The 26,734-nt window shown below is 32.0% G+C and overlaps 2 protein-coding genes across 3 annotated transcripts; one reads left to right on the top strand and one right to left on the bottom strand.

Moving 5' to 3' along the window:
* The first annotated feature begins 407 nt into the window (after positions 1–407).
* Positions 408–7,598, top strand: LOC139490740 (perlucin-like protein). The gene is made up of 6 exons (XM_071277708.1): positions 408–657; positions 3,185–3,267; positions 4,714–4,801; positions 5,783–5,896; positions 6,636–6,737; positions 7,516–7,598. Exons 1-6 carry the CDS (start codon positions 420–422, stop codon positions 7,521–7,523), a joined length of 633 nt encoding a protein of 210 aa, XP_071133809.1. The 5' UTR covers positions 408–419; the 3' UTR covers positions 7,524–7,598.
* A 9,897-nt stretch (positions 7,599–17,495) lies between these two features.
* Positions 17,496–25,737, bottom strand: LOC139490769 (organic cation transporter protein-like). 2 transcript variants are annotated; one of them, XM_071277754.1, is made up of 5 exons: positions 24,899–25,737; positions 21,778–21,932; positions 19,735–19,903; positions 19,165–19,389; positions 17,496–18,578 (listed from the first exon to the last, which is right to left on the bottom strand). In XM_071277754.1, the coding sequence occupies exons 1-5, from the start codon at positions 24,946–24,948 to the stop codon at positions 18,503–18,505; spliced, it is 675 nt and encodes a 224-aa protein (XP_071133855.1). In that variant the 5' UTR covers positions 24,949–25,737; the 3' UTR covers positions 17,496–18,502. The 2 variants fall into 2 exon arrangements, with proteins under 2 accessions (XP_071133855.1, XP_071133854.1); XM_071277753.1 differs by lacking the exon at positions 24,899–25,737 and adding an exon at positions 24,165–24,745.
* Between the last annotated feature and the right edge of the window lie 997 nt (positions 25,738–26,734).

The raw sequence follows: 26,734 nt of genomic DNA, 5'->3' as shown, positions 1-26,734 counted from the left end.
GACAGGCTAACGAAATACCTGCCTGTCTTGATAGTTTTGATTATTTATTTATTTACATCTGTGTTCTCTTGGTTCTTTTCTTTTATATATTTGTTGCTGTAGCTTTATCTGTAATGTATAAAGTAACACTCTTGTGTTTTCTAATTGAGGAAGAGCTATCAGTTTGTCAACGGCTTTACAATAAATGGCGTATTTTTTTGTACCATCTCAACCATTATGCTTAAAGCTTTTTATTTGATAAAATCACCATGATTTTACTTGTTGAAGTGAAAAACTGGTGTTGTCATGAATCATAAACACATTTTAAGTCATTAAAAAAAATCATTTTGCGTAACAGAAAATTAGAAGACAGATTTAAGAAATGTTACTACTGCTACAATTGGTCATTTACTTTTAATTATAGGTTCCAATTTTGCAAGATGATTATTCTGTGTATTTGTTTGCTGATAAGCGTTGTCTCCGCTAGTTATACTTCGCAATGTGTCTCTCTATCGGCTATTCAGAAGTACGACAAAGTGCGTGGACCATTGCAAGATATCGAAAAGTACCTTAAAACATGTCGTGGGTCATACTCTTCAAAAGAACCAATTGTATCCATGCGTCGAACGATTAAAAAGTTGGAGAAAAAGTTTGCTGATGTTAATAAAGAATATTATGGTAAGTGACTACATAAGCTATTTTTAATTTCTGAATACAATCACATAACTTTCAACCCCAACTATACAGTCCGCCAAAAGTTAAGCACCACCTGTTTTTATTGCACATATTTTTTTTCAAATTTAAAAAATCAATTATTCCACGAAAAAATAAAACAATCATATAGCAATTTTGCTAATGTATACCATAAACTAACCAGAAATGTAATTTTAGTCACTTATGAAGGTTCTATGCATGTAGGTTTTCCATTCATAGAAATAGTGTAAATTACTGAATTCAGAAACAGAATTTAAGTTTCACTTTGATTTTATTTTTCTACAAAAAATGATCACCCAATATTATTAAAACTTTCTACACACAAGCTTTGGTATGTTTGGCAATTTTATTGACAACATTTGAGTCAACAGCATGCATAACAACCTCACTTCCGGTAGAGTTTCAAAACACGACGTTTCATTCTCGGAATAAGCCTTCAAGCTTTAGTTTAGGAAATCTGTTGCATTAAACAACAAATACCACTTTTAAATCGACAAAATATTGTGAAGGTGGATCTCTGTGATTGAGATTTCCGCCAATGGTATCTCAGACATGTTTGATAGGGTTTATGTATGGGGACATGGAAGGCTAAAAAATAGTGAAAATGGCTTTTTGCTCTTTGGACTCGGTTAAAATCCTTGCTCTGTGTGTTCTAGCGTTGTCGTCCATGTACAAGAGTCTTGGCAATGTAGACGCAAGTGGGGGATTATTAAAATGAGGGACTAAAATGTTTTAAGGCTACAAATCTCTGTTTGTCTGTCCGTTTATGCTACCCTGCAGAACATGCATACCCAGCTTATAACGGTATAAGAAGCAACCCCGTACTGGAACACCACCAGCACTGAATGCAGTCCTTGTGCAAACATTGTTTTTGGTCATAGGTCGTTTTGTTTCCCCGCGAAATTCGTATTTTGGCGTCTACTGGCAGTAAAAGAAACTGACTACCATCTGAACAATGAGTGTTTTGTCAGCTTCTTATGTTCAAGCATAGATAGTCATTATCCCATTAAAACCTAACGGTGGAGTGCCTTCCTGTAAGTACAGGTCTCTATACACCAAGACTTGCTCTTCAGTTGCCTCTGAGAAGTCGACTGACCAATGTACGAACACTTACACGACCACCTGGAGAAACTGTGTATTTGTAAACGAGCAGATGACATTTGATAAGAGGTTGCTTGACTGCTTTATCGGAGTTCAATCTTTTTGGTCGTAATTGATTTTCTTAGTGTATGTTAAAGGTAATTCATAACACCAAACATTAATATTTTTTTCGCAATAGTTAAAAAAATATTGCCAGTTATATTTCGGTGGTGCTTAACTTTTGGCGGACTGTATATATGATACAAGTATCAATTTGGGAAGGAAATTTATGCGTATTATTCATGAATTATAACTGTTAAATCAGACACGATACCTGCTTCTACAAGTGCTTTGTTGTGTTCAAATGCTTTTCTATTTACTCATGCACAGATTTATGTTTGAGACTGTATATTTTGATCTAAAGGCAATTCAAACTCAGAACTTTAAACCTAAACTAGATGACACAATTTTCAACTTGAGAATGAAATGCAGGCTTTATTCAACAAAAATAAATAAAAAATAATAAAATATTCAAAGGACAATGTTTTTATTGTTTGATTTATGAATTATAAATTTTTTATCAGACAAAATCACTGTAGATTCAAATACTTTGTTGAGTTCAAATGCTTCTCTGTTTACTCATACAAAGCTATATGTTGAGACTAGATATTTTAACCTGAAGGCAAATGTTATAATGTAACTTTTCTAACAAAAAGAAAGGTATCATAAGTGAAACAGAGTTCGAATTGGTAGCAAGAGTTAAATGCGGCACAAAACCTGTTAGAAAAGTCTTTCCCCTTCGCATAAGAAAACAAAAGCAGAGCTTCTGGCTATTCCATTAGAAGAAAACACAATAACTGTTGATTAACTGAAACTATATTATCATTCATTCATATCCCTCAATTGTGGAAAAAAGAAATGTTATCGTAATCAGCTATATTTTCTTTTTTTTTCTTCAATAAAATGGTTCATAAGTCCAGTGCCATATATTCGAAAGCTTTTTGAAAAAACTGCTAAATTTAAAAGAAAAGTAAGAAAACATTTAACGAAATATATAAAATAATTACTGAATATAAACTCATCATAATTATCAGGATTGAAATGTTGTATTTGCGTCATAAGGGCGTTTCGTCTACAAAAGACTCAACAGTGAAGTTGAAGAGCATTGAGGACAACAAATGCCTAAATAGTCTTGCCAAAAACAGCTAAGGTAATCTATTTCTGAGGTAGAAAAGCCTTCAAATTTCAAACATTCAACGTTGGAGGTAGAAATGGTCGACTTGAAAGTGTTTTTCTCTGTTTTGAAGTTTCCGAAACATATTTCCGCCATATACATATATTAATTTTTGCAGATAAAAGAACGTATACTTGGATTTATTTTTATTTCACAATATGTTTTACTTTTTTATAGCGAGAAAGTGGTCTAACGAACAAAAACACAATGGACACTGTTATATATTTTCAAAAGACAGATTGACATGGGAAAAAGCTAAGGTTTGTTTGATAAGTCTTGTGGTTTATTTCATCATTTTTAGATTTGAAGGCAATCAAAATATGTTTAAGGTAGATTCATGGTATACCGCCATCTTGGATTGTCCAATCAGAGTACAAAATCAGTCTAGTTATTTGCCCAAATCAGCAAATTTGGAAACAGATTTGCAAATTAATGGTTAGACTGTTTATCTATATAAAGAAAACTTGTTAATTTATTGTATTATTCAAAATATTTTAATAAATATCAAACATTTTGGTTTTTAAAATCATTTTTTTCAAATGAGCCATTTAAGGGGAGATAACTCTTTTAGTACAAAATTTAGACTGGTCTAATAGGGAATTTTTTTATTTTTACTTGTGGCTAGAAAACAAGTTCAGTGACACCATGTTTTCTTTTTATTTTCTTAAAACATATTATGAAACCTATCTTCTCACAATTTATTTCAAAATTCTATCTCATAGAACTTTTTTTATGCATTATGTGTTTTTTCATGAACAAACTAACCAAATTTAGGCAATTTTCAAGGACTCATAGCTTGAAAAATAGCACAGTGACCCATACTTTTTATTATGTTTTTGAAATCTTGAAAATCTTCATTTTGGCAAATTATAAGAAATTCTATCTAAAAAAGCATTTACTTATGATCTACCTTAAGCTAGGATAAAAATGACAATCAAAAACCTTAAATCAGAAAATTTGAAATCAAAACATTGCAAGAATAATGAAGTATTCGTGTACCTTGTGCAAACGGATCAGTTGCAACTATATTGTTTTTTATCAATGCTGTTAACAAATTTTTACAACACTGTGATCCAGTGTTTGAACAAAATTTTCATATAAAAGTCTTTGAGATGTTTTAAATACTAAAAAGCTAATATTCTCATCGTTTGTCAACGATGTTTTGTTGACCTTAATATTGATTAGTAATCTTATATAAAACATATGACAATCTTAACGTATTACTTTTTAATGGATAAATAATACATGTATCTAGCAAAAAGACTACAAAATCGAGTGCAAATAATGCTATAAAAACAATGAAAAAACTTCAAAGTAACGTACCATAAAGATTTCATTTACAAATGTCCTTCCAAAGCACAGAATGCAATGTCTTATGCAGTTCTTTTTTTTTCTTCAAAAAAATAAAAAAACTTCGCTTGTAGAATTGAACATTGATGCATTATTTTAAAAATATATCATTTGCAAAAAAAAACCCACATTTATCGCATATCGTCCTTTATTGATAAAAAAAGTTGTCCTCATATAAAGTTAATAAAAGTTTCAATAAGTGATGAAACACTTCATCATTTTAAATACAGTATAAATAAATGAAAAGAAAAAAAAAACTTTTTTTATTCATCTTTAAATAGACCTAATAATTCAACTTTTATTATGCATCTTGAATAAACCCAATTATACAAATTTGGTGTATCTTAATATTTCAGAAACGATGTGAGGAAATCGGTGGTTATTTAGTGAAAGTTGACAATGAAAAAGAAAACCGATGGCTTGCCGAGCGTGCACGCAAGAAAAGTAAGTAAATAAACAAAGGAAACCTTAGTTTACTGATGTTCAAAAGTCATAAATCTTGTTAGCCAATATGATTAAAGATTATTGTCAAATTCGATAAAAATTTGTGATTTTCAAGATTTATTACCAATAAATGTTTAAGCAATTTTTGGGAGGAATTAAACGACAATATTTTTGTTCTGGCTAAGCTGGAAAAAAATATCTGAGCTGAAATGTCTTTTTGCCTTATCAATATTTAATAACCATTTTTTTTACATTCAGGTTGTTTGTTTCATTATGATAATTTTACTGATTTACTTTAAAATATGTTTCTTCTATGCAATTTAACATTCATTAATATTTCTAATGATAACATGTGCAAAAACAAACAATGATTGTTACCTTCTAGTGTTTTTACCGTTTTTTTAGGGTTCCCCAAAACTGGTCATATTCATTATACCCTAAACATAAAATGAAACGGTGAATTTCTTCAAAACTTTGACAGATGATGCATGGACCCATACCTTTTCAATGATGTAAATATAAGAAAAATTAAACGAGAGGAACACAGAAATCTTTGTAGTGGTTGTCAGTGTATCCTCCTTGATTTTGTGTTGTTTTTTCTGTTTAGTGTTGTAAACTTAGTTTCTACACGATACGGTTAATGACCAATCAAAGATCTGCAAATATTATTCACATCTGATACATATTCGTGGTGACTAAGATATAATGAGGCGATAATCACTTAACATCGCTCATGACGTAGTGAAAACTTATAACCAACACGCTATAAACAAGTGTACATTAACGGCAGTTTTCTTCATTAACATAAATCAGTACCCTTAAGGTTTGTATGACTATAGCTTAAACTTAAAAAATATTCAAAATGCTTATAGAAAAAAAAGTTCTGATATTGTAAAATGGGAATGCAGCTCAAATAACTGTGTTGAAATAACATGCATTAAAATAAAACTGCATTTTATAGTTGTACTTATCTTTTTCCAGGTATAACTTTCTGGATAGGCTTATTGTCCGAAACAGAATATAATTGGAAATGGGCAAATGAGGACAAGAAGCCAGAGTTCCTGAAATTCAAAAAAGGATATCCCAACAAAAACAGTAAGACACTTTTTTCGAAGAAGAAATGAAATGTATTTTATAATCTAATCCGCTATAATAAAATTTGTGTGAGACTATTAACAGTGATAACACATATGAAAGTATAAACAATAATTGAATATTCATAATAACTGAAAACCAATCATATGCAAACACAAGTTACAATATTCATTCGTTTCAATTCTCATTTTATGTTCACGATAACAAATAACAAGATGCAGAGTCATAAAGGTTAGAGAGCGATTTGTATAAACAAGTTTGCTTGTTCCTGAATCTGAATTATATTTGTATGTGTTGATTAATCTGAATATATATTGTTTAAACTAAGTTATCCTTGTAACGAGTTACAATGTAATCCATATAGGTTTTCAAAACACCCAAGATATATCTTTCTGACCCAGAATGTTTTAACTGCAATGAAATGTAGGATCAACTTCCTGCAACTGTCAAATTCAAGGGACATTTTTTTTACCCTTTTTCTTTGGTTTTGTGAGTCTTTGTTAACTCCTTGGTTTTGATTGTTATTGTTTTCATAGCAACCGGATGTGACGTAAAAGAATTTGGTGGTATTACATCCATACATTTTGCATTTTAAAAAACATATCTGAATCAGAAGTGATTATGCTAAAGTTTCCTTAAATTATGCTGGTCAGTTTATACAAGGTAATATGAACATTAAGTTTCTAATCCTCAATATGGTACAAATAGTAATTAATCATGAAGTAAATATTTTTTTCAGCGTCTTCTCCTAGATGTGTTATCTTGTATTACAATGATTATGGATACTGGAGAAATTACTCATGCTCGTATTCCAGGAACTATGTCTGTGAAACTAATAAATGTAAGTATAACAAGTAAGGATTGTAACATTATGCTGTTAATTAGTCTTCATAAGGCGCCATTAATGTTTATCTATGATGGAACATCCGATATATATTTTTATTTATTTTGTCATGTCAAACAGTAAAACGTATTGTTTAGGATGATGATCTCAACCAATTCTCGAATGGCTTCTGACGCGTATTGTCCTTTGTTTTTGATTTACGAAATTCAAACATCGATAACTTACAGTAGTGTTTTATAGCAAAGGAGCACCTGATTTCACTCCCGGGTTTTAGTTGAGTTCGTGTTGTTTCTTAATTATTATTTATAACTGTTTATGTAAATGTCCTTTGGTTTTGTGAGTCTTTATTTAGTCTTTGTTTAGTCCTTTGTTTTGATTGTTATTGTCTTGTTTATATTTCTGAAATGAATATAACAGTTTATAAAGTTCATGCTTTTAAAAGTTTTCCTAATATACCTTCATCAAGAACAATCAAACCTATTTGAAAGCAAGGTATGATTAAACGCGTACAGGTGATATAGAATCTACAAAGATCTAAAGAGCAGAGCCAAATTCTTCCAAGGTTAACCTAAATCAAATTGAACAATTCTTGGTCCTATTTATTCTTTTAGGCAAATTTAAAATTGGTTATTCATTTCATTTATCTATCACCAACAGTAAAACAATCAACAACAAAATGGAAAATAGGCATATGATCCTACGGTTTAATATTTTTAATTAATGAATACAAATTCTTGTATCTATTTTAGATAAACACTTTAACTTTATTTTGTAGGCTTGTAAGGAGAAGTTAAAGCAAGAGCAGAAGATAACATCCAGTTGAAAACAAAATGAAATAAAACTTCAAGCATCATATAATCATTTTTTATTCTTTTAATTTCTAGCATGGCACACTCCTAGCTCATTCTTATCGTCCTTCAAATACTTGACACTCTACTCGAAAAACACAAACTGTTCTAACTGTACAAACAAACAAATAGTGTAAATGAAAAAGGGGAATGTGTCTTCAACATAGCAAAAACTCCGACATCTGGAGGCAGGATTCAACTGTCACACTTACAAACAATGTTTACTAGTCCAGAAAATGAAAATCCCACTAAAGTCCGAAACATAAAAACTATAGGTTCCTAACTTCGGACAGACAAACAAGGGCAGAGGGTTTAAACATGTTTTGTGAGATCAAAACCCTCCCCAATACCTCTAGTCAATGGATATAAAATTTAAAAAAAAACACACAGCAATACGCACAGTTGAACTCAGTTTTAAAGACGTAATTGTCCGATATTTAAATAGGTAACAGCAGAAACGAATCAAAATGACAATGATCACAATAAATTAACAAAGGATTTACTAGCAGTTACTGGAATGCAAGCTCCAGACCTCAAAAGTTCTTCAACTTTCATAGATTTATATAGATATGGTCTAATGTTCTTTCATTCATTGCACAACGTCTTCATTAACTGGTGTTACGTCATCAATTCAACTAACAAGCACCAGGCACGAATGTCGGTTCATCACATCACCAATGACAGCTGATAAAAATGAATACTATGATACATATTTTAGAACGGCAGTTCTAGATAAAACACTTAATAGTAAACAGGTCAAGATAGAAGTTTTTAAATTTGGAATTTTGCTGGATCATTTACCAAGTCTACGAACTCAGTCTAGCTCTTCATTCGATCTCCTCAGAGAATTTGATTCTTGATTTTCCTCCACAGGAATAGGTTACCGTTTCAGTAGAACTAGATGATTTTGTATGAGTGTCAATGAGAAAACTCTCCATCCAAGTCTCATTTGTAAAAGAAACCTATTAAAGTGTTACGCAGGCGTTTACAACTATGTATGTTTGCGTTTGATTTTGTTGCAGTTCAGTGTTTCAATTATTCATCTGTTTTCCTTTAATAGTTAATGTGTTTCGGTTTTGGTTTGTGACCCGGATTCGCTTTCGCTACATCGATTTATGACTATTTTAAAAACAGTGGTATACTTCTGTTACCTTTATTAATCTTGTCTAAATTGGGCTGAAGTTTTTGGAATAAGATATTTTTAATATAATATTTTCTTTCTTAAGCTTATGATATTCCTTGTGTTGTGAAGGTAAAAGGTCCCATCTGTTTATCGTCCACGCTCAGCATTTCTTTTTGGATTGTTTAACTTTTTTGAATTGTTTAACATCTTGTCATTATATGGCTGATTTTTAGATGCGTAAAGAACTACTCATTTAGTTAGAGTTAGGCTTCAGGAGCCTGTAATTCAGTGGTTGTCGTTTGTTTATGTGTTACATATTTGTTTTTCGTTCATTTGTTTACATAAATAAGGCCGTTAGTTTTCTCGTTTGAATTGTTTTACATTGTCTTATCGGGGTCTATTATAGCTGACTATGCGGTATGGGCTTTGCTCATTGTTGAAGGCCGTACGGTGACCTATAGTTGTTAATGTCTGTGTCATTTTGGTCTTTTGTGGATAATTGTCTCATTGGCAATCATACCACATCTTCTTTTTTATATCTCGTTTGATTGACTGAATAACAATACTTATTCAAAAATTAAACTTCAGCCTTTGTTTGTTAAAATGTATCGAGTGAAAATATATCCTTATAACATTAGCTTTTATCCCTTTCCTGACATGTTGATTATGTTTGTTTAATCAACGTGTGGATCGTTTGATCTCAGCTCTTCATTGGTCAAAATTCGATTATGACGTCGAATTTTCTTGCTTTTCTCTCATTTTCCTATTGTGACTGCACGAAAAGAGGCGACCATGCCTGATGACGTCACATAGAAAGAACACATCTTTTTGTACATCATTTGAAAAGAAGTATTGAATTTGTCTGTATATTGTTTAAAATTCATTAGAGAAACAGATTCCACCACCAAATATCGTGTAATACAATATTAATCCACTCTCGACAGTTAAATTTTAAATATTTAAAACGCTCGGCGAGCCTCTCGTTTTGACTTTGAAAATTTAAATGTCTCGAGTGGATAAATATCGTATCACACTCGATGCAGTGGTAGAATCTTTATTTTGAGTTATTAGTACTATCAATATATTTGATAACTAGTACCACGTGCACCTCCAACTTTTATCAAATCTCCGTTTTAATTTAAAGCAAACACTCAGAAACGATCTCGTTCCGGTAGATACGTTTATAGATATAGGAAGATGTGGTGTGAGTGCCAATGAGACAACTCTCCATCCAAATAACAATTTTAAAAAAGTAAGCCATTTTAGGTCAATGTACGGCCTTCAACACGGAGCCTTGGCTAGTGTAAAACCATTCATACGGGAAAACCAACGGTCTAATCTATATAAAAAACGAGAAACACGTATAAATTACATAAACAAACGACAACTACTGTACATCAGATTCCTGACTTAGGATGGTTAGCATGGTTATAAAAATAAACGTTTATGTTGTTTTGAAATCGCCCCATAGTGTACTCGTATGACAGGTGGTCTGACTTGTACGCGGTTTCGAGTCCGACAGTTATAATTGCAAATGTTTATCAGTCCTTTTAAAAACAACAGCTGATCACGATTGTCTTTTAAAGTCCTCAATACAAGACATAGGCAAAAAAGGATGAGCAAATCGAATCCCTCATGAAAGGTTAGCAACTCCTTGCTCCACATGTGATTATATTTCGTATAGCTCATCAAAATCAGCATGACTTTATAAGATAACATTGCGAATACTACAAATCCAAACTTGAAGGTGTAGATAAAATTTATAACCGGCATGACGTAAAAACTGTGAATAAAAGAATTCAACTTTATATCGGACTAATGTAGGACAATGCTGTTAGTTGAAAATAAACATTCCAAAGAATCGATATTACCAATAAGTAATGATTTACAGATCAACAGATTCAAACGGAAAGATGTTGAAAGCAGAGAAAACCGTGCATCTTACAATTAGCATGACATTCTCAGATATCAATACGAGTGCTAGTTCTAAAAATCTAAGCTAAAAATAAGGCTGATATAGAATTAGATACTCTAATTCAGTCCCGGAAACGCGATGTCGCGGGTGTGTCCCAGTGGTGATATTATCACGAGCATGCATGTCAATCGACCAAATATAGTGGATATCTTCAAACTCTAAATAAAGAGAAGAAAAAAAGAGAGAATCAAAGATTGAGAAATTATATTCTGTGATGATGACTCAGGTTTTAATGATTTATGACGATGAAGTTGGACCATAACCGTATCAATAACACTTTTTGAAAGTACAAGAAATCTATTTGACCTTTTACTATAATCATGAACATGTTTGGAAATACATTTAGTTCGTTTAAAAGTTATATTGCTCCACAAAACTATTCAGGTTCATGTTCGTATATTTTTTGCACCTATCAACTTATTTGATTCAATTGTCACTGATGAGTCTTTTGAACTGAAACGAGAGTCAAAATATTAATTCTGATAACTAAGATGAATTTATGAGAAGCTAAAACTAAAAGCATGGTTTCTTGAAAGCCAAGTAGTATCGATAAGATAGTCAATTAAGAGTTTATGGTTCATGAAGAGTATTTTTGACAAATGAAAATGAAAAGAACACCCTCAATAGCTGGCCAACACTGTCAGGAAAAGCCATTATAATGTCATCTTTGAAAATTTCATAGAATATAGCAAAACATCGCCACTGAGTTAAATTTAATATTTAATATCTTCGTACCGTCTTGATAATAAGTTGCAACTTTACTCTTTTCCAACAGTTTTTTTTAATTTAGTTGATGTTGCGAATATTTTTATCAATCTAATTTCATATCAAAGTGTGAATGGAATAAAAAGATTCCGTAGTTAGGGAAAGCCTTCGCAGTGGAACAATGATACATGTTCATTTCTCCGAGAATAGTTGGTTGCACTTTGTACATATGGTTGGGGGGGGGGGGCAAGATAACATATAAGGTACTCAGATGATTTTTTTTATTCGTATGATAAAACATCAGATCATTTACTTCTCCTTTCATTTCAGGATTACCAGTCATCATTGCAAACTTAGTAAAGTTTTTCTCAATGATTTCGAGACAGTCGGAATTTCTTATACGCAAAACATAAAGGTGTTTATTTACAATGGCAATTATACTTTCGATATGATTGTTCATCTTGCAAGGTTTATAATTTGAATGCTTACATCCTCTATTGTGTTTGCTAATGTGCTTTGTCTAAATGCTCTTTTGTTTAATATTTGTTAACATGTTTTACCGTGATTAAGATTATAACACACTGCTGTCTGCTGTAATCCTACTTTTGACATTTTAACCTATTATGTCTGTTTGTTTATCAAACATCCTTGTTAATAAAATTGAATGTTAGCTAGCTATTACAGTGACTTGATTGTTAGTGTTGTTCTCCAACTTTTGCAACTGATTAAAAATTCTGACCAAATTGCATTTTGTTTTATTAAACGAATGTTTAACTGGTCAGAATTTTGAACAAATTGTTTACACAAAATGTGAAAGTGCAAGGTGATAAAATAAAACATACTTACAATTCTAAATGATTTTTGTCTATACAATGTAGAAGATTTTTCGAAAGAAACACTATATGAAAGTTTAGTTTGGACATTTTTCATAGCAATTCAAAATAACAACATTTCACCTTTAGTATGGTAATGACTATAATATACTAATACAAACTGATAGACTGAATTTGTCACAACAACATTAAAGTGGCACTTGTTAAAATTTCTGACCAGTTGAACAGTTTGGTTTTATAAAACAAATTGCAATTTGGTCAGAATTTTGAATAAGTTGCAATTGGTTGAGAGCAACACTAACAGGCAAGTCATATTTAATTCAATAGTTATCAAATCAGGTTTATTCCACCATTTACTAAACAAGCAAATGCCTGTACCAATTCAGGAATATGACAGTTTGTTTGATGTGTTTGAGTTTTGATTTTACCTAATATCAAGGAACTCATCGAAACTCATCGTTTTGTTATTTAATTTTTTTTTATCTGCAAACAACAAAAAAAACAGTTAAAATTAGTTTTTCATTTATTTGTAAATCAGCTGAAAGGGGTATACAATCAAAAGAATATTTGTCCTGCACTTTGTATGCACTTTCATTTGCTATGCAAAAACAAACCTTCTTAAACTAATAGTTGTTTTGCACTCAATGACCGCCTAAAACCAATTTTCGGGAAACAGTAATATGATTTTTGGAAATTGACACTTTATGGACTTTTATTTGATTTGCGACAAATTTTATTATCTTCGAAGTTTTAATTTTTGCTCTTAATGACCCTACTCATTTCTTTAGGATACAAAAGATATCTTAAGGGAAGAGTGTTTAAAGATTGACCTCAAATTGAAGGGTGAAATACTGATTTTTTTTTGCAGTGTATAGTAGGTTGTGTTTATACAAAAATCTCTTTTAAATGTGCATGTTGGTCTTTTTTGAGAAATTGTAAAAAAAATTGGCTCACCTTGACTTCTTAGTGTAAGCATGTAAAAGCTATTTAGAATCAGAATTACCTAATATCACTCGGGAACTAGAAATAAGGTCACTATTTGTCGTTCATTGACCATCAGTTCTTAATTTTAGGAGTCAAGTATGCTAATATTCTTGCCAGTTTATATATTTATCTGTATGCGGAAGTTTGCATACAATTTAAAGAAAGAAAGAGAGAGAGGAAGAGAGAACTCAAACTTGACCTTCGTTTACTATATTTAGTTGATTCTATAATATGAAAAAGGAACCTGCAACACAAGTAACATCAAGCGGTTTCTATTTCAGTTAGAATTTAAGAGCAAGACTCTTTCTCTTTGTGTACTTCCTAAAATGCATGAAAGGTGTGTAAATGGTGTATAATATGTCTTCATTTCGATTGGTTTCTCGATGAATCATTTCAAAAAGTTAAAACCCTATGGTTTGTTCCTGTACCAAGTCATCCCATTTGAAACTTGTGTCGTTCTTTGCTGTTTATTTTTGTTGATGCGCCTTAAAGATATTGATATTGCATGAAAATATGTGACCTGAAGTTTTTTCAGTGCGGTTGCTTCACTATAAAGGGAGAAATATACATAACTGCTGCCTTTACATGATTGTGTCTTAATAACCGTTCATTGATACTAAAAGTCATCGATAAAGTCAGTCTATACATTTTTTTTTTATCCCCGTCAGTTAGCTAATCCATCGTTCAGACACCTTTTGTTGAAAAAAATAGATTAACGTTTAGATATCTTATTGTTTATTAATGTCAGTGTGCTGCTTTCACAATAGCGTGTTCGTACTATCTGCTAAAAAGTCGTATTTGCTTGTTTTATAAATGATACATGAAAAGTGGATACGCAATTTTGAAAAGCAATTTACCATATTATTTAACAGAGAAGTAAACTCTAATGTGATTCACTAGTTTGAAATGGTGTTTTGATGATGTGAAAGTAGTCAGGAGTTTGTTATTCAGTGCTGGTCGTTTGTTGGTGAGGTTCATATATGTTTCTCCTTTCTCGCTTTTTATATACATTAGACAGTCGGTTTCCCTCTTTTATAAATTATTTTTCACCAATCATCGGGGCCTTTTATAGCTTACTGTTCTGTGTGAGACAAGGCTCCGTGTTGAAGACCTTACTTTGACCTATACTTGTTAACGGTTTATGCATTGTGACTTGGATGGAGAGTTGTGTCATTGACACTCATGACACATTTTCTCATTTATATAATGAATTTTGCAAAAAAAAATAAAGGTATATGATACAGTACATTTGTTTTCTACAAAATAGCAGGAAATTGTAGTTTTATGAAAGATGAATGAAATGTGACCTCGAAGGAATATGAATTGGATATTTTCGTTAAAAAGAAATTTTAACATTTAATGTGTCTAATGCCTTTGGTGCAGCTATTAGATATTTAATGCTCTACTACTATAACATGGTGTGAACTGGTGTTTTTTTTCTAAAAACTTGACATATGGTAAAATACTTGTACATGTACATTGTTTATTACATTGAGGACAGGTGTTTATCTCTTCAACGATTTTAGGATAACATGTTTTCTTATTTACATCAAACCATATCATTACGTTTTATTGTAATATATTTATCACGTTATACATCAATTTCTTTAGCTATAAACACTTATCCCAGTAAACAATCAGAGGTTCGGGTGGCGTAAACTTACAAAGTACTGTCGAGATTGTTAGAGTCTCAGTCCTTTATTTCCGGTTCAAGTTTACACCAAAAAGAAACGTAAATTTAATCATTACAATTTGTAATTTGGAAGTACAATCTTAAATAACATCGAATAAATTACAAATGTGTCATTATTTGTCGTATTGGATGATTTAAGATTAACACAAAGGCAATTTGTCAATTTAGTTCGAACGGTAAGCAAACCATAAACAATCAATCAAGAGAAGTGCATGTTTGACTTTATTTGTATGCCCTATTTCAACCTGTGGTGGTGTCCGTATAAGAGTTTGATCCTCTTGATAGATTTTTTTTTTAATGCATCCTATTTCAAATAATTTGATAATTTGATAATCAAAGCCGCAAATAAATATCAAATTACATTACATTAAATAACATAAAACAATTATATATATTTCCCCAAAGGTTAAACAAAATACCGACCTCGAAATTTTTTCCGGTTCTTGTATACTTTGAGGCAATAGCATATTTTTAGTTTCAGGAAGTGCAAACGAGCACAAATACCAAAAGCACCAAAAATTACCAGCGGTAAGGCAACACCAAACAACCAATACACCCTACAAATAAATGAAGTGAATATACTTGAAACATTTTAACATTTGAATTATTACAATGGAAACATGAAGATTTGTCAACTTTCACTTATGTTATCATTATTTAACTGATTTTATTTTTTGCTTTCTAAGGTTATTCCTATTCCTATTCCTATTACAATTGTGTATGTTCTTATTTTACCTTTATCATAGCGTGCTTCTAGTGTTTATGTTTTTTTGTTATTCACAGAAAATTAACAGAACCCCGCAAGCTAAATTATTTTCTGATAAAAAAAACTATATATACATATTGGTAACATTTCGTGATTCGTATGAAAATTTATCATCATTCGGAAATAAATATGAAATAATCTCAATAACAAATATTTACCAAATCACCAACATAAGCGGATACCATTGATCTAGCATACCCGGCTGAGCTGCCAATTCCAAACCCAAATGATCGAAGGTTAGTTGGGACATTTTCCGCCACCATAAGATAAAAATTAAAGTATGCCACTGTTATTGTGAGGTTTCCTATCAAAGACAAGGTTATCGTCAACCAGTGTAGGGCTGTAGTAGACAAAAGAAAATAGGATGAATTAAAACTGATTAAATGAATATATGTGGTTATAAAAAATGAAAAAAACGTGTTATGATATTGCGTGCAGATTTTTTGTCCCTTTTCAAAAACAAACTTGTTATCATAATTCAAACGACGTGTTTTTATTGTATTTAAATACAAATCAGATGCGAAGAAAGAATTAAAGATGTGCTGGAAGGATTATAAATCCCTCGAGGTTTTGCTAGATACGCCTCTTTCAACTAAGAAATGTTGATATAACTAACCTTTTCATTGTAACTCCTTCTACATGGTTTGTCGTATCTACATGAAACTTACTACATTGATAGATGCTACTGCATATATGGATATGGGTGGAATGTTTCGGGTTCAATGCGTTTTTATTGTTATCCCCTTTGAACAAAAAACATGTTGACATAACCGACCTCGTTATACATGGTTTATCATATAAGCATAAAAGTTCCTACACTATTTTTTTCTTATTATGCCCGTTGAACATGGAAATTCAAACAGAACCGACCTCTCATCGCAATTCCTCTTACATAATTAATACTATCAACATATGTGGATGTAGGGTGAATGTTCCGGTTGAAAAGTTTCCTTTTGGTTATGCCATTTTGAGCTAGAAACAGTTTGATAGGTACAACCTTGTCATCGCAACTGCTTATATATGGTTTATCGTATCATCATGATAACTACTTCATGATAACTACCACATTGTCATACCCATCATATGCAAATGTGCATGTTGGAATGACGTCATGTCCTTTGAGTCTTTTCGTAACTATGCCCCTTGAATATTAAAAAATATTGGCAAAACCGACCTTTTTGCCGTCGCAACTTCTCATATATCGTTTATCTAATGTATTAGCGTTGAAATTTATACATTGGTAGATGCTAAAATGCAGATGTGCATTTGGGTACGATGTTCCGGTATTTTTATATTTTTTTTTATTATGCCCTTTGAACTTTGGGAAAGTTTAAACAGAACTGACCTTCTCATTTCAACTCATCTTACATGAGTTCTCGTATCATCATATTTGGATGTGGGAGGGATGTTCCCGTTCAATGATGTTGGTTTTTTGTTATGCCGTTTTGAAATAGGAAAGTTTTGATAGAGCCGACCTTTTTATCACAACTCATCAAACATAGTTAAACGTATCTTCATTATACGACTCCATTGTTAGATCCTAATTTAAAGGTGTGCATGAGCATTAGATGTTCCTGTCATTTTGTTTTTAATACGCCCCCTTTTAGTTTTTGAATTTTGGCAGAACTGCCTTTGTCATCGCAACTCATTCTACATGCTGATATCAATTCATATTACAAAATGTTTTCATTGCATGTAAACTCAATTGTTTGCCAAAAGCATATACAAAATTATAATCCTGGTATCTATGATGAGTTTATTTACCACTTCCACCACATCGTTGATTAACGTGTGCATATGCTCGTGACTGATATACGGCGAATCTATAAACTTTATAATACAAATTCGGACCAAATGTTTAATCAAGAATTGAAAGTTTTGTAAACAGTTAATTTAGATTTATGATCATACGAGTATCAATGATAATTCGTGTCAATACAGAAGTGCTGACTACTGGACTGGTGATTCCCTAGAGGAATAAAACTCGACCAGCAGTGGAATCGGCCGGGTATTGGTAAATACCACCATCATATACAAGCTTGTTAAAAGTGTTTTACATACTACTTACATGGAACACCGTACAAAGATGAAAATATTGTACACAGACAACCAGTGCCACAAATTAACATAGAAGAACTGAATATTTTCTTTCTTCCAAGTCTTTCCACCACATAAAGACATATGAATAAGGCTATTACTTCAGCTGACGTGGATCTTAAATAACTCACATAGACATCCCCACCTAAGTTACCAACTGTCATTGTGATCCCTAAATAAGTTATACTTATTGAAAACCTGTAAAACAATTTGATATTAAGCTACATTTTCACCATAACAGAAGAAAGTGTACTAATAAATTTTGTACCAAACAAACAATTACCAATGTCAAAAACAGTATATAAAATACAGTTTATTATTTCATCATACTTTCTCTCACAATCATTTTTTTAGAAAATTTGAAGCATAATATTATTAAACGTACACGTTAAATTTTATAACACATGCATTGTTCAACTTTAAAGCGATCTCGAATACGTCAGTGATTCCCTGTTAACTTGAGAATGTGTACGTTGTTCTCCTCTTATATTTAATGCGTTTCCCTCGGTTTTAGTTTGTTACCCCGATTTTGTTTTTTGTCCATGGATTTATGAGTTTTGAACAGCGGTATACTACTGTTGCCTTTATTTAGCTATTCCTTTCAGATATGTTTTATATATCATATTTTCATTTGTTAAATAACTTTTTGTTCGGTTTCCCCTGTTAAAGGTAAATCAATATACTAAAAATTAAGTTATCAAATACGTGTTGCTGGTGTGAGGAGAAATGCCAACTCCGTCAATTATAATTGTTTTTACAGCTACATCTACATTGTGCCTTTTGTCTGAACAGCATTAATGGAAACTGCTGGAAACTGGCATGTAAATACCATTGTTCAATCTGTGCATATTTTGTAACTTTTTATATAAAAACAAGATGTGATATGATTGCCTATAACTATCCATCAATCGTTCAAATGCATTAAATAATAGTATAATATATGATTAATACCATTATTGAGTAGAAATTGCTTTGCTTGGGCACGTCATAAAATGAATACACCACTTGGTATCGTGGTAGAATGATTGCCTTAAGTGTTTGATATAGTGTGCTCGATTTCTGGTAGTTTCAAATGAAAGCCTTGACCTTTTAGCTACCTCCCTGCCAAATATGCGTCCGCAATTAGTGAGAACAGACTGATTGGTTCGAAGTTATAAATATGTGCCTGGGTATGGTAACATGTCCATCTGCTAGCTTTTAGCTTGTTAAATAGCACATTGAATATCCGTCTACGGATGCCGGTCAAATATAAAAATGTCACCAGACGTTCAACAATAATTCAAACTTCTATGCTGTCATCATAAGGCATTGTTTTATAAAATACTCCGAAATATAGCTGCCAATAATGATGTACTTACTAATTTATAAACGTGTATAGGTTATTGTTTCAAAATACTTACCAATTAAACATAAAAATAGCTAATCGAAAGGTTAGAATTTTTGACTTGAAAAGCTCTCCGACGACTGTACAAAATGCAACCTTTTCATGTTTTTCATCAAACTTAATTTTCTGAATGTCAATGTCAAAATTAGCATTATTTTCTTTTGCAATATCCTTTAGAATCATTTCAGCTCTCGATAATTTCCCCTTCGCTATCAGCCATCGTGCCGACTCTTTCTGGAATCTGAAATATAGTACATGTATTTCTAAATATAATGAGTTACATTTCTTAGAGAAAATCGTGTGAGGGGCTAAGAATTATGTTCGCTGTTGATTAGAATTTTTAGACGAAACGCACTTTCGTCTGGTTTCTTTAACAATATTTTTGTTAAAACTTTTTTCGGTTAAAATAGATCTTTAATGTCAATTCTGCCTATATTTAATCATAATTAAAACACATGTAAATTCTTGAAATGTTTTGCCATATCCTGTCGTTTCCATAAATTGTCCAAAGTATTTTTATTATTTTATTGCATTTAAAATAAATCTATTGAGTTGCTATGATTATACTTGATAACTATCTACATACAGTAATGAGGTGAGAAATATGCCAACAACTATTGATGTTGACCAGCCCAGAATACGCCAATCCCTGATAAAGTAGGCAAGTATTACCAGCACGTATTCTCCAATACAGAAGGAGAAATAATAGGCAAAGTTTGCGAACACTCTTTTAGATGAATCGACCAATTCAGTAGCTAGAACGAAAAACATTTAAACAGATGCATATCATTTATATGTACAAAACATATTTATATCCTACATATTTTGAACTGTTACTGTGAGGTTGTTGATACAAATTAGAATTAAGAAACTGAATGGGTCTATCTTTAAGACCTAAATGTTGCAAACACAGTTATTCTATCTCCACGACAAATATGTTGTTGTCCCCGCAGATAAAGCCCCAAACAACATCTAACCAAAGAGGAAATCCTGGATAAGCAAGGGTCTGTTCTATCTTCCTTTGGAATTTCAACCAAAGACGAAGAACTGGATATTCCATCAGTGTACTTGATACCTAAACTAAATAAGTGTCCTTACAAACAACGGTATATTGCTAGGTGTTCCAAGTGCTCCATCAAACCTCTTTCTAAATTATTAACATCAATTTTATCAATAATCTAAGCCGGGCTTCAAAGTTATTGAGAAACTGCCTATTCTAGAGGTGGTGTAAATCAGATGTGAATACTAAAAACTTCTAAAGATCTTTTAGAGTACATGCGATCTAACTCTCTTTCATCTTGCAATAGTATTAAAACATTTGACTTTTCTACACTTTACACAAGTATTCCGCATTCCAAACTTAAAGACAAATTGAAAGCGTTGGTATTGCTTTGCTTCCTTAAAAAGAATGGCCAACGTAGATACAAGTATCTTGTCTTAGGGGGGGATAAATCCTACTTTGTAAAGGATCACTCTGATTTCAAACAAAAAATTCTCTGAAACTGACATTATCAAGATGCTTCATTTTTTGATTGAAAACATATTTGTTACGTTCGGATGGCGTTTTTTTCAACAGATTGCCGGCATTCCAAAGGGAACCAATTGTGCCTCTCTTCTTGTCGATTTAGTTCTTTATTATTATAAGGCTGACTTTATACAGGAACTTCTTAGGAAGAAAGATAAGAAGTTAGCAATATCCTTTTACTTTACTTTCCGATATATAGATGATGTTCTCTCACTAAATAATTAAAAATTGGTGACTATGTTAAACGCATGTATACCATCGAACTAGAGATAAATGATACAATAGATACAACTAAGTCGGCCTCATAACTTGACATACATCTTTAAATTGACAATGAGGGTCGGTTGAAAATAAACTTTACGACAAAAGATATGATTTCAGTTTTCTAATTGTGAACTTTTCATTTCTCAGTAGCAACATTCCAGCAGCACCTGCATACGGGGTATATATCTCCCAATTGATACGATATTCCCGTGCTTGTATTTCCTATCATGATTTTCTTGAAAGAAGGTTGTTATTTACAAGGAAGCTATTAAACCAAGAGTTCCAAATAGTGAAGTTGAAATCATCCCTTCGTAAATTTTACGGACGCCATCACGAGTTGGTTGACCGTTATGGAATAATCGTTTCACAGATGATATCGGATATGTTCCTTACGTCGTAACTACAAGCCCCTTCCCTATCATGAATGTGACCTACCAATTTAGACTATTTACCGGATTTGTTATAGCATGATCAACACTACGGATGCCACATGTGGAGCAGGATCTGCTTTCCCTTCCGTCATGTTTACTATTATTAGTCTTTTTCATTTTAGCCATGGCGTTGTCTGTTTATTTTCGATTTATGAGTTTGACTGTTCCTCTGGTATCTTTTTTCACTCTTTTTGTTAACAATTGACGTAAAGCTGAATTATTCCAAATGAGAATAGCAAATTTATTATTTTCGCTAACTGTAATTGCAATGCTTCATTAAAAATAGAATCAATTTTGACTGTCAATTTTTTTTAGTCTTCAAATTCGTTGTCATGTTTCCGTTTAGTTAACATTAAAACATATCCCCACTAATCACATATAATTATGGTATAAGATATAAACAGCATACCTAGAATATAACCTGTATCATACACAAGCATGCTGAAATAACCGTTTGCAAAAATCAGGAAACCAACAAGTGGAAGAGACGAAACAAAAGACCTTATTAAATTTGGTAACATCATTCCTATAAGCGCTGTTGTCAAAACAGGTTGCCTACCTAATCTGAATTAGAAAAATAATATATTGTGTGTGAGTTTGTTATCAAATAAAAAAAACCATCTTGAACAGTATGTTTCTTCTAGTGGATTTATTTAAGAAACTTATAATCCAAAGAAAATCGCTTATTAAGTTGATAGAGACGGGATATAATCTTGATGTAATCAGTCATATTTTTAAAAGTGTTAACGCAGTGATTTGTTTCGCCTGAGTGTCATTTCGGCAACGTAATACAAAAATTAAAAAGCACTCAAATCTGTTAACTATGCAAACGTTTCAAAGACAATAGACAATCGAGTAGATTGCAGCGCCAATTGGTCTCAATGGAAATAAATGTACCTATGCCAATTGAACTTCCTGCCAAATATCATTATGACGTCTTTACACTTAATCCATTGGATGTTGGATGTCTATTGTATGATAACTTAGTCTTAGACGCATGATTTTTTTTTTATTATTTGTTATTGGCTGTTTGTTCAATTGGTTTTTAATACTTATAATGTATTGTAACACCACTGTTCTAGATAAGGGGAGGATTGGGATCCACCTTACACGTTTAGCCTATTTACATTCTATATGTATGTGCCTGTCCCAAGCCAAATTCCTGTAATTCAGTGGTTATCAATTGTTGCTATGTTACATATTTGTTTTTTGTTCAGTTTTTGGATCACTAATTAGGCCGTAACTTTTCTCATTTGACTTGATTTACAGTTTTCAGGATTGGGACTTTTAATGCGGATAATGCGTTATTGGCTTTGCTCTTGTCGAAGGCCGTATGCTAACCTTAAATTGTTAATTTCTGTGTCATTGTGGAGAGTTGTTCCATTGGGAATCATACCCCATCTTCCTTTTATTTTTATATACAGTAAGTTCATACAGGATAGGACATACACTCTAATTCTTACGGAAATGTTGTATACCTATCCCGGTAAACGTACCGATCCTTTAAATTAATTCATGCGAAAATGTTATTAATTCAACAATGTTATTAGGTCTTTAAATGTTGTTTTTATTGGTAAAAATTTTGATTTTGCTATCCTGTAAATTAAAACCAAAGAAAAAAAGTATGGTTATATGAATATGCATATTCACAGCTCTACAATCTGTCGACACCTGTAATTTGATATTGCATAAGGTCATGTTTTTCTCGAACTGCTAAAGACGTCTTTGCACTAAATTCATTGGATGTTGGATGTGCACTGATTGATATTTAAGTCGTAGATATATAATTTTTCAGTAGATGTTATTGGCTTCAAATTCATTGTCAGTAACTGAGAGTATTCTCAGATTTGTAACCTGTAAATTTTGTATAGTGGGATGTATAAAAACCCTGCCACGTCCGATCTATGCTTTTCTAAATCATGTTTCTGCTTTTGATCGATTTTAAACTCTTTTCAACTGCTTTTTTTTTATAAGTTTGTTCTTATGTTTTCTGTTCCTCCACTGTCCAAGGTTAGGGGAGAGTGTGGGGCCTCCAAACATGTTTAACCTCGCTATATTCTGTATGTGTATGTACCAAGTCAGAACCTGTAATTCAGGGTTTTTTGTTTGTTTACTGTATATCCTATTTATGTTATCTTCATTGTTTTGAACATAAACCAGGCCGTTAGTTTTCTCAGTTGTTTACATTTGTCATTTAGGGGAATGTATAAATACCTATGGAGTATGTGTTTTGTTTATTGTTGAAAAACGTAGTGTGACCTATAGTTGTAAACTTCTATGTTATTTAGTCTCTGGTGGATTGTTGTATCATTGCCAATTATAATATATCATCTTATTCTTATAATATCTGCGATAATTAGTGTGGCTCAAAGATTTCACTCTAGAGACAATACACCATTAGCATTTTGATTCTAAATCTTCAAATATGATTATGTCGTTATTATTTCAAATTAGACAGACAAAAATTCATATTTCAGTACTATTATTTGAAATCTCAAAACTACTCTTAGATACATAATTATTAAAAATGTTATCCTGTTATATTTTTTTCTTCGCTGTATGTGGCTGATGAAGAACAAATGAGGCTTGTCATCAGATAGCCCTACGACGTATGTCACTATAGGTGCAAACCTTCTTGGAAGTTCGGAAGGTTTTGTGTTGTTAATGATTTGTTTTTAAAGGACCTTTGTTTTGTTTCCTTTTGTGTCTTTGTTTTCTTTTTTTGCCATGCTGTCGGCTATTTTTCAATTTTTGTGTACTCTATACGATTGTCGATTGACGTGTATGCATACGTACGTGTCGGAAAACATTCCATATGTCATAGCACCACAAAAAAGTCCAATATAATGAAAAAGCATCGTGTGACTTCTTACAAATTTGTTGTCGCATACCATATAAACTGAAAAATGGTAATGCGTGAATAATTTTCCGGCACAAACTGTAACCAACAACTTGAATGTGAAATACTTATGTACAAATAAGCCTGTTGTGTTGTTAGCATATTACTTGGTTAACACGCTTTGTGTTATTGTTTTCATTGACTGCATTTTTTAGCGTACATTATCGTTTGTTATTCAGCATTTAAACCCGCTGCATTTGTATGTAACTTTCCTAAGTCGGGATCCTGTTGTTCAGTGGTTGTCGTTTGCTGGTGTGGATATATATATAGTTATTCTTGTCTTTCGATTTTTTTATATAAAGACCAGATAGATCTTTTGAATGGCTTTAGACTGATCATTTTTGGGTCCATATTAGCTTGCTGTTCGGTGTAAGCCAAGATTACTAGTTAAAGGCCATACTTTGATCTATAATTTTTAACTTTTTATACATTGTGGCATGGAAGGAGAGTTACCTCATTGGCAATCATGCCACATTAAATATTTTTTTTAATTGCAAGACAAACTGGGCAAAAGAAGTTTCCCCCTCTACCCCACACCCCCCCCCCCCCCCCCCACCCCACACACACACTGAATTAGAATGACGGCAGCCGAAAAGAAGAAAATCTTAAGTTAGTTGTACGCTATACTTACTGTTGAAATAAGTGTAGATTTGTACTGACTTTGATCGTAGACCCACTCATTACAGGCTGTTGTACTACCGTTTTGATATACAAAAGATTCAGAAATGTTAGCAGCCATATTAACAGTGCTGTTAAATGGATCCACCATGGTGTTTGTCATTTGGCATCTGCATTATATTGACAAATGAATCAATTTTTGCAGGAAAGATTTTCAAATAAATCCATATGCAATTCGCATTATCATATAAAATTAAAATCTTCGTTTAGCCTAAGGTCTCAGCAGACATATTTTTAAAATGCTATTATTTTAAATATTTTCTCAAAATTGAGACAATAAAAACAAGCCATTTCTATGTTGTTGCCTGTTTTCTCTCTATTCGACATTTTAGTTTTTGATTGCCTCTTGGTATTTTCTCTCTCTTTTCTTCTTCTTTAAAAGTCAGAAAAATAACAATTGGATCGTTTCTCAACCGCTCAACAAGATGTACCTCTGTACAATTTCCCCTATTTTTGGTGGCTTTTTACGTATTTTCGTAACGCGTTATCGAACCGTTTTTTGGAAGGGAAGTGTCATGACCTCATATTCAGATGTTTACAATGAAAGATCAATCAGCATTTTCTTTGTCATAGAATCAGCTGTTAAAAATAGTCTTCAATGTCGATTTATAAAGGAACAAAGATAATGGCGAATTAATTAGAAACGTTTTAAATGTAACAGGACAACTTACTTAACAAACATTACCTACACCAGATTACCGGATATCACTACGGCATATACAATTATTACGTTTTTAATTAATAGCAATTCTTTTTCTGTAGTGTATCGCGTATTGTAATTATCAGTAATTTATTGTTGGGTCAATAAGCCTTATTGTTTTATTGCGTATTGTTGTCTAGCATTCCGATTGAAAAACAACTTATCTGTGCTTATGATCTCCAAGTATAAATGTCAGCATGTATGACGTCATTGGATCCAAAAACGGAGGAATCAATAACAGAGCCAGCATGCGTTTCTGAAAACGGCCAAACTCGCCAATCTTCATTAGAAGCTTGTCGTAATTCATGTTGGTCCTGACAAAAAAGTCAAATCGGCAAACTATTTTGTTTGGATCATTTATTACCACAAGTAAAGAGATTACTTGTAAACGAATTTTATTTTGCGAAAAAATGTCCAACATTGTTTTTTTACATCCACCTCATTGGGTCTCTAGTGGATGGTAAGCAATCGTACAGCATATACTTTTTATGTTATAATCAACCTAAATCGGATGCATCTAAAAAAGGCATTATGAATGAACGTTCTATATTTGAATTATGTTTAAAATGCATTATTTCCCGTTTATCGCCAAAATATGCAAGAAACAGGCCACCATTGCAGTTTTAGTACTTGGTTTTATTGAGTAATTATAGAATATAGAAAAAAAGAAGATATGGTATGATTGCTGATAAGATATCTCTCCACCAGAGACTTAACGACGTAGAGTAAGCAATTATTGAGTAATTATAGTATATAGAAAAAAGAAGATGTGGTATGATTGCCGATAAGACATCTCTCCACCAGAGACTTAACGACGTAGAGTAAACAATTATTGACAAAAATGAGCAAAACCAATACCGCATAACAAGCTTTTATAATATTTTAACATTGATAAGGATAGAAAAATGTCTTTTCTGAACATTATCGAGTTGTTTCAATATATCATAAATTCGTGTATATTTTAGAATATAAGTCATATGATTTACCATCGAGATGGTCTCTGAAGAATTTTGTAGGCCATAGACATAAACATGTGCAATCGTATAATAAGCAATTTTCTTGATTGTCATACACTAAAACTGTTATCTT

This window comes from Mytilus edulis, chromosome 10 (genome assembly GCF_963676685.1).
Source record: "Mytilus edulis chromosome 10, xbMytEdul2.2, whole genome shotgun sequence".
Taxonomy (NCBI): Eukaryota; Metazoa; Mollusca; class Bivalvia; order Mytilida; family Mytilidae; genus Mytilus; species Mytilus edulis.
The sequence above is the reverse complement of the archived record's forward strand: the minus strand, read 5'-3'. Positions and strand labels throughout refer to the sequence as shown.

Bases quoted from the DNA above. Each gene is read 5' to 3' on its own strand.
- LOC139490740 (XM_071277708.1), top strand. From the start codon at position 420: ATGATTATTCTGTGTATTTGTTTGCTGATAAGCGTTGTCTCCGCTAGT. The intron at 658-3,184 runs GTAAGTGACTAC...ACTTTTTTATAG, and splicing joins TGTTAATAAAGAATATTATG to CGAGAAAGTGGTCTAACGAA. The intron at 5,897-6,635 runs GTAAGACACTTT...TATTTTTTTCAG, and splicing joins AGGATATCCCAACAAAAACA to CGTCTTCTCCTAGATGTGTT.
- LOC139490769 (XM_071277753.1), bottom strand. From the start codon at position 24,262: ATGGTATGCGACAACAAATTTGTAAGAAGTCACACGATGCTTTTTCAT. The intron at 19,904-21,777 runs GTATGCTGTTTA...TTTTCGTTCTAG, and splicing joins TGATACAGGTTATATTCTAG to CTACTGAATTGGTCGATTCA. The intron at 18,579-19,164 runs GTAAGTATTTTG...TTTACATGCCAG, and splicing joins GCTATTTTTATGTTTAATTG to TTTCCAGCAGTTTCCATTAA.